Raw genomic sequence first — 13,626 nt, 5'->3', positions numbered from 1 at the left:
TGGATGTAGCCTGTGTCTTCAGCTTACAGTTTTTACACTGTGCGCGTGAGCCGCACATGCTGCATCCTGAAGCTGGATTGAGAGGAGAGATGAGCCACCTGTTTTAACCACGCAACACATGTTGAAATTGCATTATTTATCTATACAATCTTTTAAAATAAAGGCTTTTATGACTCAGCATAATATACTGTACTGAACTACTCACCCATTAACTGAAAATAGACTTTAAAAAGGTTTAATGCTAGTTAAACATGCAGTAACAGGCACACAATACTTTCCTCATGTAAATTAGATTTCATAACGGTTGTTTATAATAGATTTCATTTTCCCACTCTCGATAAACATGCCCGTTATCCCAGGGGAAAAAAGCAATGTAGCAATCCAGAAATCACTTTATTTTCTGGATAGTCACAGAGAACAGATGCGACGAAAACTCATAGCGTCTCTAAAGTCCTCATAAATTGCTAAGAGGAACATTAGTTCATCATGTGTTGAAACGAGGAAAAGTATTAGTTCTGGGAAAAAGTGCCTTTAACAGGCTTTAGTTCCTGAAGTGGGAAAGGGCCTTATATCTAACCAGATGATAAAGATTTTATTCACTTTAATACAAAATACAAGCCATCTGATAGACAGAGTTCACTTTAATTGAATTAAAATTTCACTTTCGCTTTAACTCAGTGTAGGAATATTTTTTCAGTCATCTTGATAATCTCGTGAATCTCTGATTGGTGTATCTTCCTCTTTTCAGTATCATAGGTTGTGTAGTTATTCACTACAAATTCCTCTATTAATAAATTTTTATTTGTGATTTGTGAACTCATAATAATGGGGACTTTTAACGTACTGAAGAAGCATACAGCATCGATTAAAGACCGTGCCAATCTCAAAGTAGGTCTGTCTTTAAAGGTTTATAGGTTATCGTTCATAATCAGTTCTCATATGGAATAATGCGCTGAGGTGTACACTTAGCAATAGCAATGTTTTTTTCCTAACAAAGGATACAGTCCTTTGTTGTAGGAAAAAATTTACCTATAGGACAGAGGGAAAAAAAAACTTGTTTTGTAATCAGACAAATTTTGTCCCCAGTGTGAATAGGTCCATGGGAATGCATTGCTTCAATCTGAAGTTGCAGCGTGTTATTTCTGTGCAACTAGTGGTAGCAAATGCAATTTAGAAAAAAAATGGTTATTGTTTTTAGTTAGGTTTCCCAAACGCTCATATTCCATTGTTCAGTTGTGCCCCAAACTCATGCAATTGGTCGGGCCAGTGTTTGACTGTTGAAACAAATAGATTGCAGTTCCGTTTGTTCCCATTAGTGGTGCAGAAATTACACACTGCAACTTCAAAAAAATCAATTATATATATATATATATATATATATATATATATATATATATGGCATATATTCGCTTTCGGTGTGATTGGCCTTTAAGTGGCATATTGTTTAATAGGACTATACTGTATATGGTCTCTCGTGGACAATTGCTAACCAGAAATGCCTCAATGTGACCTTAGAGCTCCACTTATGAATTTGCCTTTATAGTGGTCAATGTTTGTGGTGTTTTGCTGTAGATTTTCTTGAAGAAGAAGAAGGGGCAGATCTAGATGATGAAGCACAAGTTATTGGCACCCAGTCAGCAAAGAAGTCTGCCAACACCAGCCAATCAAGTCACACCTTAAGCCCCTCCCATAAGCCAGTTCCCACAGTGACAGAGAGAAAAGAGGTAGAGTCAGACAATCCAGCTCTGATGAGAGAGCAAAGGCGATTTTTCACAAGAGAAATACAGGAGGGCGGGGTACGAGTACGAGGCCGCTCTCTCAAATGGGTTCACAGAGAACAGCGGGACTTTAGAGAGGGTCGGATGGAAGAACGTTCCCCCAAAATAAGCCGGTCAGCTTTGCTATTCCCACAGAAATCCACCTTGGTGGCCTTCAACAGCCGAGCCAAGCAGATCCTAAGCAATCCAACCCACACAATCCGTTTCCAAGGTAGAAACCATGCCCATGACAACAGCTACAACCTTGGCAACATCAACACCAAGAAGAGAGAACGCAAGAAGGACAACAAGATCTATGTAACCAGACCTCGTCCTGCTAAGCAGAAGCAAAGTCCTGTTTCACGCCAACCTAGAGAGGTCTTCCCTGGAGTTTTCTTGTACCAGAATGGCAAAACCACCAAGCTGGTAAACCTCAGTGCCAAACCAAAACTAAACAAAGGTGCCCTGCGGGCATCCCAGATATTTGCGCGGTCTCCTCGAGAGGAGAACAAAGTCATTCCAGCAAGCTTAAACTTCAGCAAGCCAGCTGAAATTCATGCCATTTCAAACAGAGCAGCAATGCAAAGCCGCTTTGATAGAAGGATACGGGGTGTCTGGGAAAAACACCAGCATCCTTCAAGGGCCATTGCAACCCATCCACCGCTTCCTACACCCACTCCTCCATCCTCAAACTCTTCCGAGAATGTTCGTCTGACCGAACCTCTCCATGTCACTTCCTACTTGCACACCTCTGAGATCACAGAGTCCCAACAACAGCGGCCGGAGACAGACCCAGAGCCAGAAGAAGATGGCGGTCTATCGGAGTACAGCTATGAAGACGTGGAGCCCCGCCCTGGGTGGGCGGAGGAGGCCATTAATTGGCAGAGAACTTTTTCCGTCAACAGTATGGACTTTGAAACGTTGCGCTCTGATTGGAATGATCTTCGGTGCAACGTGTCAGGAAACCTGCAGCTACCTGAGAGCGAAGTGGTGGACGTGTTGGCGCAGTACATGGAGAAACTCAATGAACGCAATAGAGGGTAAGGAGTGTGTGCTGGTGTTCGTACAACTGTATGATAAATAATTCTATACGTTAAAAATTGACAGATAAATAGCTGCTTACACTAGGGGTGTTACGGTTCGAATTATTCACATTTGGGTTCGTATCATGGCTCTGTGGTCATGGTTTCATTGCGATTCAGTAAGTATTTGAAACATCTTTATTAGTGGTGCACCAATTAAGAAATTTGAGGGATTCACACTGCATATATTTGTATTCGGACCTTTGTGTGTTTAATTCATTGTTATATTTGTTTGCAGTTTCAGCAAGATTTACCATTTTTATTGGAAAATGGACACTTTGCAATTCATACACTTTTAATTTGCAATATATCAGTAAAATATCTATGTTCACACAGCATATATTTGTAGTCAGGCTTTTATTTCTTGTTTAATACAGTGCTACATTTGTTTGCAGTTTCTTTTTCCTGTCTTAGTGTACAGATATTTAGTGACACAGCATATATTTGTATTTGGATCTTTCTTTGTTATTTAATGCATTGTCCACCAGATGGTGCCATTTTTCTCATGTTTAGCCTATGGAGCAAATACATGCTTTTTTCCTATTTTCTGTTTGCTGTATTATAGAGCACTGCAGGCCAATTGAAAGAATGATGCAGCTTAAATTGTGTTGGTGTTGGATATCAGAGTGTGTTTTGTATGTGTGTATTGAGAAATTTGTGTGTGTGTGTGTGTGTGTAAACAAACTGGAATTTAAAGGGTTAAAATTCTGAAAATGAATGAATATTTGGTAGTTATGATCAGGACTGATGTTGGTTAAAAAAAGTAACTAATTGAAAGTGGAAAATAATATTAATTTATAATATTATTATGGCAGTTTTTTGACGTAGACATTTTTGTCTTCGAAGGACCTCTGAGTAACTTTTTTTTTATTGACACACAAGGATTAATTCACAATATATCAGTAAAATATCTGTATTCACACAATATACAGTATATTTGTATTCAGATCTTTGTTTGTTGTTTAATTCATTGTTACATTCATTTGCAGTTCCTTTTTTTCTCTTTTTCTAACAGCTATTAAATGATACAAAGAATTGCCGTAATTACTCTTGAACATGAGTACTACTCTTAAACACATTTATTAATTGTATTTCACAACAAAAGCAGACTGTTTGACCCTTAATTTTACAGCGACACTCTTTCAAGTATCCAGTCACTTGCTCCACCATCTAGTCATTCTCTCCCTCTCTTTTTCACATTATCCCTCTTTCGCAGGATTTACACTCTCCTCCGCATCATAAACGTTGAAAAACGTCGTGACTCTGCACGTGGTAACCGCTATCTGATTGAGCTGGAGTTAATGGAGAGAGGTCGTAAAGTGGTCCGACTGTCCGAGTACATCTACATGCTGTTGCACCGTGGCCGAGTGGAAGACAGCCTGGAGAATGTAGAAGGTGCCACTGCCTCGTCCCCCTCTGCTCCTGTCGCCAGCCCACCAGCTCCCTTTCACACGTCTACCCGAGGGGCCCATGCCACCCCACAGTGGGGCACAGTATTTGCCAAACCCCTGCTCTGTCAGCCAGTGATCCTACAGTGGAAAAAAGATGTCATGGTGCATTTTGTGGTGCCAGGTAATATGTCAGATCTGACTGTCGGATTTGTTCTGTCTGTTATTTTGCATTCTATCAGTCTTTGCAGTAATTTATCCTTAAGGATTTTTATTTTTATTTTAATCATTCAAGAATAAATGGCCAAAAAGACATTAGTGCACCAGAATTTGTAAATTCAAACCGGGTGAGAATGATCACCTCTGCCTTATAAATTTTTTAAAATGTAGGTAGCTCAGAAATTCATTGAAAAGAGGAGTTTTTATTTGTTGTTGTGGTTGGTTATATTTTTCTGTGGGAGATAGAGGAAAAAGTATTCTTTTACTCATTAATTCAAACTATGTTTGTGGAATCTATCACAGTTTTAGCCTTAGCAGTAACGCATCTACAATTCTTATTTCTGTTCTATTTTTTATTTTATTTTATTTTTTTATTTTGTGTGTGTGTTTCTTCAAAAAATAATTTATAATAATTCAATAAACCAAAATATGACATGGCTTTACAGGTGAACATGGGACATAAAATATGAAAGATGTCAACAAATGTAATAAAAGGCATTAAAACATGAATGTATAAAAGTAAGATGAGGGTTATTTTAAGTCTGTTCAGTTCTAATCTCTGTGACCCAAACGCAAAAGGGCGATCTTTGTTTGGCTCTGATATGGCTGAGGTGTCTTATAATATTATATTATATTAAAACGGAGTGACTATTTCCACTAGGTGTAAATAGCACCTGCCCCACAGCACTGCAATTTGCACTCCAATAGTCTGGAGGAAACAAATAAATTAAAGACAAACTGCGCCCCTAGTGTCGCTGCCGTTGCGTCGGGTGTAACAACGGTGTGGATGTGTTTATTCCGTGCAGACGACCCAGGTTCAAATCCACGTTTTGTCCCTCTTTTTCCCATCCTGTTTTCTGTCTCCACTATTAATATTTCCTTTAAGACTACTTATAATTATAAATAACAATAAATATAAAAGATTATTTCCCCGCAGTGACTTGGTCAAGGTGAGATTGGGGTGTTGAGGGAAAGGTTTGATCCGGGTAAAATTAACTATGGTTTTACTATAGTAACCATGTTTTTTGGCAGAAACCATACATTTTAATGGTGTTACTACAGTAATATGGGGTTAATATAGTAACAGTGTTTAATTCTGTGGTTACTATGATTTTAATACAAAATACCATTGTGAAACTATGGTTACTGTAGTAAAACCATGATTAATATTTGCAAGTTAAGGTTAGGGTTAGGTTAAGGGGTAGGGGTTGGTGTAGGGTGTTTGCGGGACTCTAAATAAACACAATAAACATGCTCCAGGGATCTGTATGTTAGAATAATTAGGGGTACAAATAGTATCTGCCACTATTTGCACTTAATGTAAAGAAGATACTTTTTGTTACTATTTACACTTAGTGTAAATTTCATCTATCACTATTTGCATTCTGCCATTTTATAATGATGGGTATGTTTCCTACAGTAAAGAATCAGGCCCGTTGGGTTCAGCAGTTCATTTCCGATATGGAGAATCTGCATCGTGAGACAAAGGACAACAACTTTAACATCATCATTGTGGACTTCCAGAGTGAAGACATGGATGTGGAACAGGCCCTTAGAGAAAGTTCTGTGCCAAGGTAAACAAGCACACACACACACACACACACACACACAAACACAAATATACAGTAAACCTTCATCCCAATATGTTCGACCAATATACAGTATTAAATTGATAGCCAGTGTTATTCTTTGTTGCTACTTAGCATAAAAATGTAGGGGCATTTTAATCATGTTTAAGTAGTTTATTACTTTTTTGTATATTTGCAAATGAATGAGGATGTCTTTAAAATCATTCGAGTAAAATTCTCATCTGTTTTTCTGGATTTTTCTCTTTGGTCACGTAGATATGAATATTTGAGGAGGGAAGGAAACTTTGAACGTTCTGCTGGGTTACAAATTGGTGTGGACACCATAGAGGTAAAGATCTGAAGATGAAACTCTTTTGTAACATTCTCTTATCCGACGTTAATGCCGCTGCTGAGGGAGTGACCGTAAATTAGCCATCTTCTCTCTTCTCACCGCTCTCTGTTTTTTTTCCTCTTGTGGAAATTGTGGAAATTCTTGTCAATAGAAATACATATTTTGTCCTTATGACAATGTTATTTAGCATTTTTTTATTTTTTTTATTTTTGACAAAATGCGCAGGTCATTCATCTCTTAGTGAAAGTGCTCCTGTTACAAAAATGCCAAGACCCATCGTGGTTTTGTTTCTCATATTTTACTTTTTGGAGGCTTAATACGAGGAACATCCACATATGTGTCGACACAGGGATTTCTGGAGGGGAAAGAATCTTTAGGCATCCTAGATGAACTTCAGATAGTACATTTCCAACAAGATAAAAGTCAGAGTCGCAACAGATCGCTTAAATGGACAAAATAACTTAACCACAAACTAAACCACATATTATGTTGCAGATTCTAATAAAGTTACCAGCCATCGACAAGTAAAGACCGGTTTATACTTCTGCGTCAAACCTACACCATAAGGGGGGCCTGGGTAGCTCAGTGGTAAAATACGCTCGCTACCAACCCTGGAGTTCACTAGCTTGCTAGTTCAAATCCCAGGGTGTGCTAAGTGACTCCAGCCAGGTCTCCTAAGCAACCAAATTGGCCCGGTTGCTAGGGAGGGTAGAGTCACATGGGACCACTCCTCGTGGTCACTATAATGTGGTTCGTTCTCAGTGTGGCGCGTGGTGAGTTGAGCATGGTTGCTGTGGTGCACTACAGCACGCACTATTTCTCCGTGACAATGCACTCAACAAGCCACATGATAAGATGCATGGGTTGACAGTCTCAGACACGGAGGCAACTGGGATTTGTCCTCCACCACCCAGACTGAGGCAAATCACAAAAACTACACCGTAGGCTCCGCATAGTGGCCAATGCGGTGGTTTGCATTTATAGTTCTGCGTTGGTGTGTCTGTGTCACTTTGCCAAAATGCTAGTGTATTGAGAGAAAGTGCCTTCATTTCTGAAACAATCATACATTTCATAAAAAAAACAGACAGGGCAGATGCTCCTGATTAAAATTAGCCCAAATACAATGTGATATGATGCATTGATCTGAAAATAAAGCAGACCAGTCACAGCTGTTGTGGTCTGTTTTGACATGACACGTGGTTACATTTTTGGAGAGGTGTAAATCAGATTAAGGCCAATTACGTTCGAGGCAGAAGTATAAATCAACCCTAACTTCTTTATTTATTCGTCAAAGTCAAATTTTGCTTGCATTTGGTGCTTGGCAAGTGTTAATTTTGGACACTGTAAATGGTTTTAATTAGTCAGGAACTCATAATTACGGTAACTGTGTGAAGGAAGCATTAATGAGACAGTTTCCCATAAAGGGATTAGACTTTTAATCTTAACATAAAACTGATTATCTAACATGAATCACTGTTTACAGAGAAATGTAGGACAAGGTTTAAACCGTTTCTAGGAAACCTTCTCGTGTGAATGACTGTATAAATGAGACTGGTGATTCACAGCGGTTGCTATTTTGCAATTTAGAAACAAAGATGACATTAGACAATCAAAAGGCTTTTTGATCAGTAATTGTTTTTGCACCACACCAGCGCAGTGTGTGATTTGACAGAATGTTTTTTTTTTTTTTTACATTCACAGGACACTCACAGTATTGTGTTTCTGTGTGACCTGCACATTCATTTCCCTCCGAACATTCTGGAGAGCATCAGGAAACACTGCGTGGAGGGTAAACTGGCCTTCGCTCCTATAGTCATGAGACTGGGCTGTGGCAGTTCACCACGAGAGCCTGATGGTAAACACACATGACTCAGACAGAGTCACACACAGTGAAAACATGTTAAAAATGTTTGGTTACACTGATGAAGCCTGTATTTATAATAATTTTATAAAGCCCATATCTTTCTCTCTGTGTAGGTTACTGGGAGGTAAACGGCTTTGGTCTTTTTGGCATTTACAAGTCAGACTTTGACAAGATTGGTGGCATGAACACAGAAGAGTTTAAAGACCGATGGGGAGGAGAAGACTGGGAACTACTGGACAGGTACAAGGATTTAACAGCTCTGCATGATTCATTTTGCTGTATTCTTATGCTCATTTCCAGATATGAGCAAAGGCCCAGATTATCAACAGTCACATACTGTTGACATCTCTCACCTGTCGTGTGATCTTTGCCCTTAATTGCCTTTTTATAACCGTATTCCCCCAACATACTCTTTCTTAATTTAATTTGAATCTAAGTCATTTTATTGGCATAACAGAAAATGATTTTTGTTGCCAAATTGGTGCAAAACAAGTAAAATGACAGTAGTGCAAAAAGGGTAGAACACAAAAAGGAGGAATGAAATGAAAAAAATAGTTTAAAATAAAAAAGTAAATAATCTAAATAAAAATAAAATGTATAATATACAATCCATAAAATAAGGCAGATACTTTGGAAACATTTACTATAATAGTTATAATAATAATAATAATAATAATTATGGCTGTTGATTTAATGTGTTAAGTGATTTATTTCCTCTTACATAATTACATAATTTCATTGCGAATCAATATTTTATGTCCATTTATTTGTTTATTTGGTTAGTAGCTGTGTTATAATCATGGTAAAGGACAGTCACCCAGTTGTTACAACAGTCCTTCGCTTCCTGATCATCCTGTCGGGGTTTATTTTGCGAAAACATCCGGCTGACTGTAGATTATCCCTTATTAGTCATGCCCTCTAAATTCTGTAACAAGCCTTGATGATGTTTTTGCCATTGAAAATGGATTACTATCTAGAGTAGGCCACTAATAGTCTTCTGGAAATAAATATATGGAAAAGCCATATAATATATAATAGCTATGTTATATATTTGAACAATCCGAATTATTATATGCATTATAATTAATTACTTAATTTATTATTACATATTAAATCATTTTGGGGTCTTTCTCAGCAAATATTGATATGCAATCAACTGTGATGAATTCGATCAGTTAATTGTCACATCATAGAGTATCAAATTACAACACTAATATATATGGTTTTATTTGATTTTTGTGAAATTTTATATTTGCATTTATATAAGCATATTATTTTTGCATCAGTCTGCACTGTTTTTACTATGCAAACATGTGCTACTTCAACTTTTAAAAACAGATCTCGAGACATTGCGCTGCGTCTCATTTTTTGCAAGTATGCATGCTGACTGTGAAACGCCTCTAAGAGAGTAAAAGTGGAAATTAACAATCAGCAAATCTAGCAAAAATAAATACAATATTATTTCAAATAAATCAAATTAAATTAATCTCTCTCTCTCTCTTTCAGAGTGCTACAAAACGGTCTGGAGGTCGAGCGGTTGAGACTGAGAAACTTCTTCCACTACTATCACTCTAAGAGAGGCATGTGGAACTCACAGTCCATTAAAACGCCTAAAGGTTAAAACTGCAGCTCACTGAGACTCACGAAATGAGCACAGGCACCTTAAAGGGCCAAACCATTGTGTCTCGAGGGACCCCTGACCGTATGGTCCATCTCATAGAGGAAGACACAGGACTAAATCTGGGTACAAGCTGCTGTCCAAACTGAACGCACTCACGAGAGAAAAAAGACTCTTATTTACCAAGATATGTTTGTACCTTGATGTCTGTTAGATGATGAGCTCTCATTGATAACTGAATATGGAAATTTGACTAAAGATTGAAAGGAAATGGAGATTGTTTTCAGTGCTGGGTGAATTTTACTGTAAACTAGCAATTCAAGGTTTTTGCACTTTGAATCGTATAAATATGGTTTGCACTTGAGATATAATGCTGAAATGATTGTTTAAAGGTTTAGACGTGTGCTGGTACTTAGACGTCTGCTTTTATATAGCTGTAAATGTCAATTCCTGTTCAGAGTGACGCCTCCTTACACTTGACCTACAGAACTGATCTGATATATGGCGACCCCCGCCATATACTGTATATTGAAGATATCAAATATTTCGGCAGTGGGCGAACATGCGGCTTCCTGCTCAAAGTCCTGCTGATCTGAGAGTTCTGGACACAACTGGACCCGAGATGTATTTGTATTTGTCTTTACATATGTTTGCTATGAAGAGCTGCTTCATTTTTCCTCGTTACGAATGGATTTCAAAAGAGATTTTAGGTGAATCTGATAAAACTTGTCAAGAACATGTCTGTCATGTTATAATTCCCCATAAAAAACAAAAGAAAGAAATAAGAAATTATACTTTGTCTACTGAAAATGAAGCCAATTTTTGTACCTTTAAGATTTTTATTATTATTTTCATGACAATTAAGCACATTTTCCACCCAAATTGTCCTTACATAATACTAAAAATTGTCATTATGACTACTGTAAAGTGAAAAAAATTAGGTGAAAATTTAAATTTCAAAAAAGTAATTGTAGTGTTTGTTTTACTACCTTTAATTTATGCTAATTAATTGCTAATATATATATATATAAATATATATATATATATATATATATATAATTTTTTTGACCTTAATTTAATTACTGTAATGTTGACAACAGTAAGGTAAAAAAATGCATATTTTAATTTAAAAAAATATTCATACATCATAGTAGAATTTTTTGTACTACCTTTAATTCATACTCTTTTTTTTTTTTTTTTTTTTTTTTCTGCTGTAATTTTATTACCGTATGTGAGGAGGAGGAGGGCGTGGATGGGCCATGATGGAGCACGGCTGGCGCTGAATCGGCTGATCAGCGGGAGAGCGAGATAAGGGGCGGCCGGAGATGCCGGTTCGAGAGAGAGAGATGCACGCGGCCGTGTTGCAGATGTGTCTATGTTTGTTTACATTTGTTTTAAGTCGAGTTTCTCATTAAAACTTTATGTTTACTGTTCAGCCGGTTTCCGCCTCCTCCTTGCCTGTCCCTTATCTCGCTCTCCCGCTGATCAGCTGATTCAGCGCCGGCCGTGCTCCATCACGGCCCGGCCACGCCCTCCTCCTCATCACACCGTATTTGGTTCTACTGTAAGGGAAAAAACACAGACACATTTTAATTTTTAAAAAGGTTTTATACATGGTATTATATGTTTTACTACCCTAAATTTATGCTCATTAAAAAAAAAAAATAAAAAAAAAATTCTCATTATTTCATTACCGTAATTTTTACTTTAATATACTTAATAAATTACAGTATTAAAGTAATGAGAATAATGAGAGTTACATTTTTTTTTTTTTGTATTGAGGTAATGAAAATTTGTCATGAAAATAATGTAACAATGCGAAAAGTTTTGATGGTCCTAAAATAGGCTTTATTTTTCAAAAGAAAAATAACATTTTATTTTTAGTGAATTGCGACCCAGACATATTTTTGTAAGATTGTAGCATTAAGATTTTTTTGCACTGTGGTATTTTTTTTCATGACAATTAAGCACATTTTTCACCAAATTCTCATTACCGTAATGCAAAAAAAAAAAAAAAAAAGATTACTGTGAGGAAAAAAACAATGACACATTTAAATAATAAAAAATAAAATATTTATACATCTTAATTTATGTTCTTTAAAAAAACAAAAAAAAAATGGTGCTTTGCAGTAATGAGAATTGTGTGTATGTGGGGGTGGGGGTGCTATTTGTCATAAAAATTATGTCACAATGTGAAAATTCTTAAGGGTCCAAAAATAGGCTTCGTTTAAAAAATAATAATAATAATAATAATTAAAGCAACTATTGTTTTATTTTGGAGTGAAGTACGACCCGGACATGCTTTGGCTTGTTTCACAGATGAAACCTGAGTTAAGTTTAGACTGGACCTAATCTCTGTCTCTTCTTCAAGACTATTTGCAGTATCCATTTGTACAGAGTTTAATGCTGAGAAAAAGATGTCCCAGAGCTGTGTGCCTTTCTTACAGTGTTCAACCTGGCAGTCCATACAGGGTTAGGAAAGAGTCCTGATGTTGAGCAGTCTGGAGTGTCAAAGTCCCTAAATAGCATTGCTTAATGCAGAAAAATGAATACTGGAAAACTCAATTCATTTGAATTATCTTGCATTTACCTACTTAAGTACCTTCGAAAAGTTTGCAGATTAAAACAATGTTTTACACTGACATGAGCAGCTCAGGTGTATGAAACGGTGTATATTCATTCTGCCATTTATTTCGATGCTGCAACGTACTACAAACCAACAAAGAGCATATTTAAATGTGTTTACAAACTGTCCTATTAACATTTTACTGTTTTTATGTCATCAGAAATACTGGGAGCTGTCAGCCCAGCTTTTGTGATCTTAAACCTGTCCTTTTTAAAAGAGTAAACTGAGGTGTATTATTTCTCCTGTTGGTCAGATATACAGTATCTTCAGACTGCCTGTTTAAGACAAAAACAAGACAGGGAACTGTTACGTTAATACAGGGATCTGCATTTCAAGGTAATTTCTGTGAAATTGTTGTGTAGAAATTTTTCAGAATGTTTGCAATATATTATTATTTTTCTTTTCTTTTTTTGGTTTGTTTTTCTGATAAATAAAGTTTAAAGCTGAAGCATCACATTGACTTTTGGTGTATTACACATTTGATCTTGGGTGTATTGGCTATAATGAGAATTATTTTGTTCCCATAGCTCAACAACTGGCAGAATATGACATTAAGTGTCTTTTAAATGATTTCATATAACAGTTTTATGGCACAAGAGGGAGCTCCAGTACAAAGTGACATTTGTCATTTTCAAACAGATCAATCTGCCAAAACTACACTTTAAATGAAATCATTTTGATTTCACTGTTTAGAACTTCGTGACGGCACACACCTCTTTAATGAAGATAAAAGTTACTGTAAAATGTATATAATGACTGTACTATGACATTACACTAGACCGAACATGATGTAATGAGAGCAATTAAACTCTGATTCATAAAAACCAAAAACACCTAAGCTAATAAATCAGTACATCAGATAAAGTCAAGAAGTGTGAGATTTTGGATTCTGTCTTTATATTTAATCTACCTTTAGGTGATAAGACACATAGTAACAGTTCTGACCACTGCTGAAAGTGCTGTGAAGCATTATTAAAGTATCCTGTAGATGACCTCCTCATAATGAGTCATAGACACAATGATAGTGTGTAATGTAGTTTGTCTTGACATATTATGTAATGTTGACATGGTACATAAACCAGCCCCACCCTTGAACACTATTCTGGCAAATACTTTTTCTTTGTTTTCTTTCTTTCTTTCTTTCTTCACTAA

General features: G+C 36.6%; 1 protein-coding gene across 1 annotated transcript in view; it reads left to right on the top strand.

The window, feature by feature from the left end:
* Positions 1 to 10,723, top strand: part of LOC127437087 (N-acetyl-beta-glucosaminyl-glycoprotein 4-beta-N-acetylgalactosaminyltransferase 1-like) — a 234,162-nt gene extending 223,439 nt beyond the window's left edge. Inside the window, exons 14-20 of the mRNA XM_051691739.1 lie at positions 1,573 to 2,797; positions 4,056 to 4,411; positions 5,867 to 6,020; positions 6,291 to 6,363; positions 8,068 to 8,221; positions 8,344 to 8,470; positions 9,737 to 10,723. Of these exons, the coding sequence (XP_051547699.1) occupies positions 1,573 to 2,797; positions 4,056 to 4,411; positions 5,867 to 6,020; positions 6,291 to 6,363; positions 8,068 to 8,221; positions 8,344 to 8,470; positions 9,737 to 9,851 (2,204 nt within the window). The 3' untranslated portion in view covers positions 9,852 to 10,723. The remainder of the gene's footprint in view (positions 1 to 1,572; positions 2,798 to 4,055; positions 4,412 to 5,866; positions 6,021 to 6,290; positions 6,364 to 8,067; positions 8,222 to 8,343; positions 8,471 to 9,736) is intronic.
* The last annotated feature ends 2,903 nt before the right edge of the window (positions 10,724 to 13,626 follow it).

This window comes from Myxocyprinus asiaticus, chromosome 48, assembly GCF_019703515.2.
Source record: "Myxocyprinus asiaticus isolate MX2 ecotype Aquarium Trade chromosome 48, UBuf_Myxa_2, whole genome shotgun sequence".
Classification (NCBI taxonomy): Eukaryota; Metazoa; Chordata; class Actinopteri; order Cypriniformes; family Catostomidae; genus Myxocyprinus; species Myxocyprinus asiaticus.
Note: the sequence above shows the minus strand (reverse complement) of the source record. Positions and strands in the feature narration are given on the sequence as shown.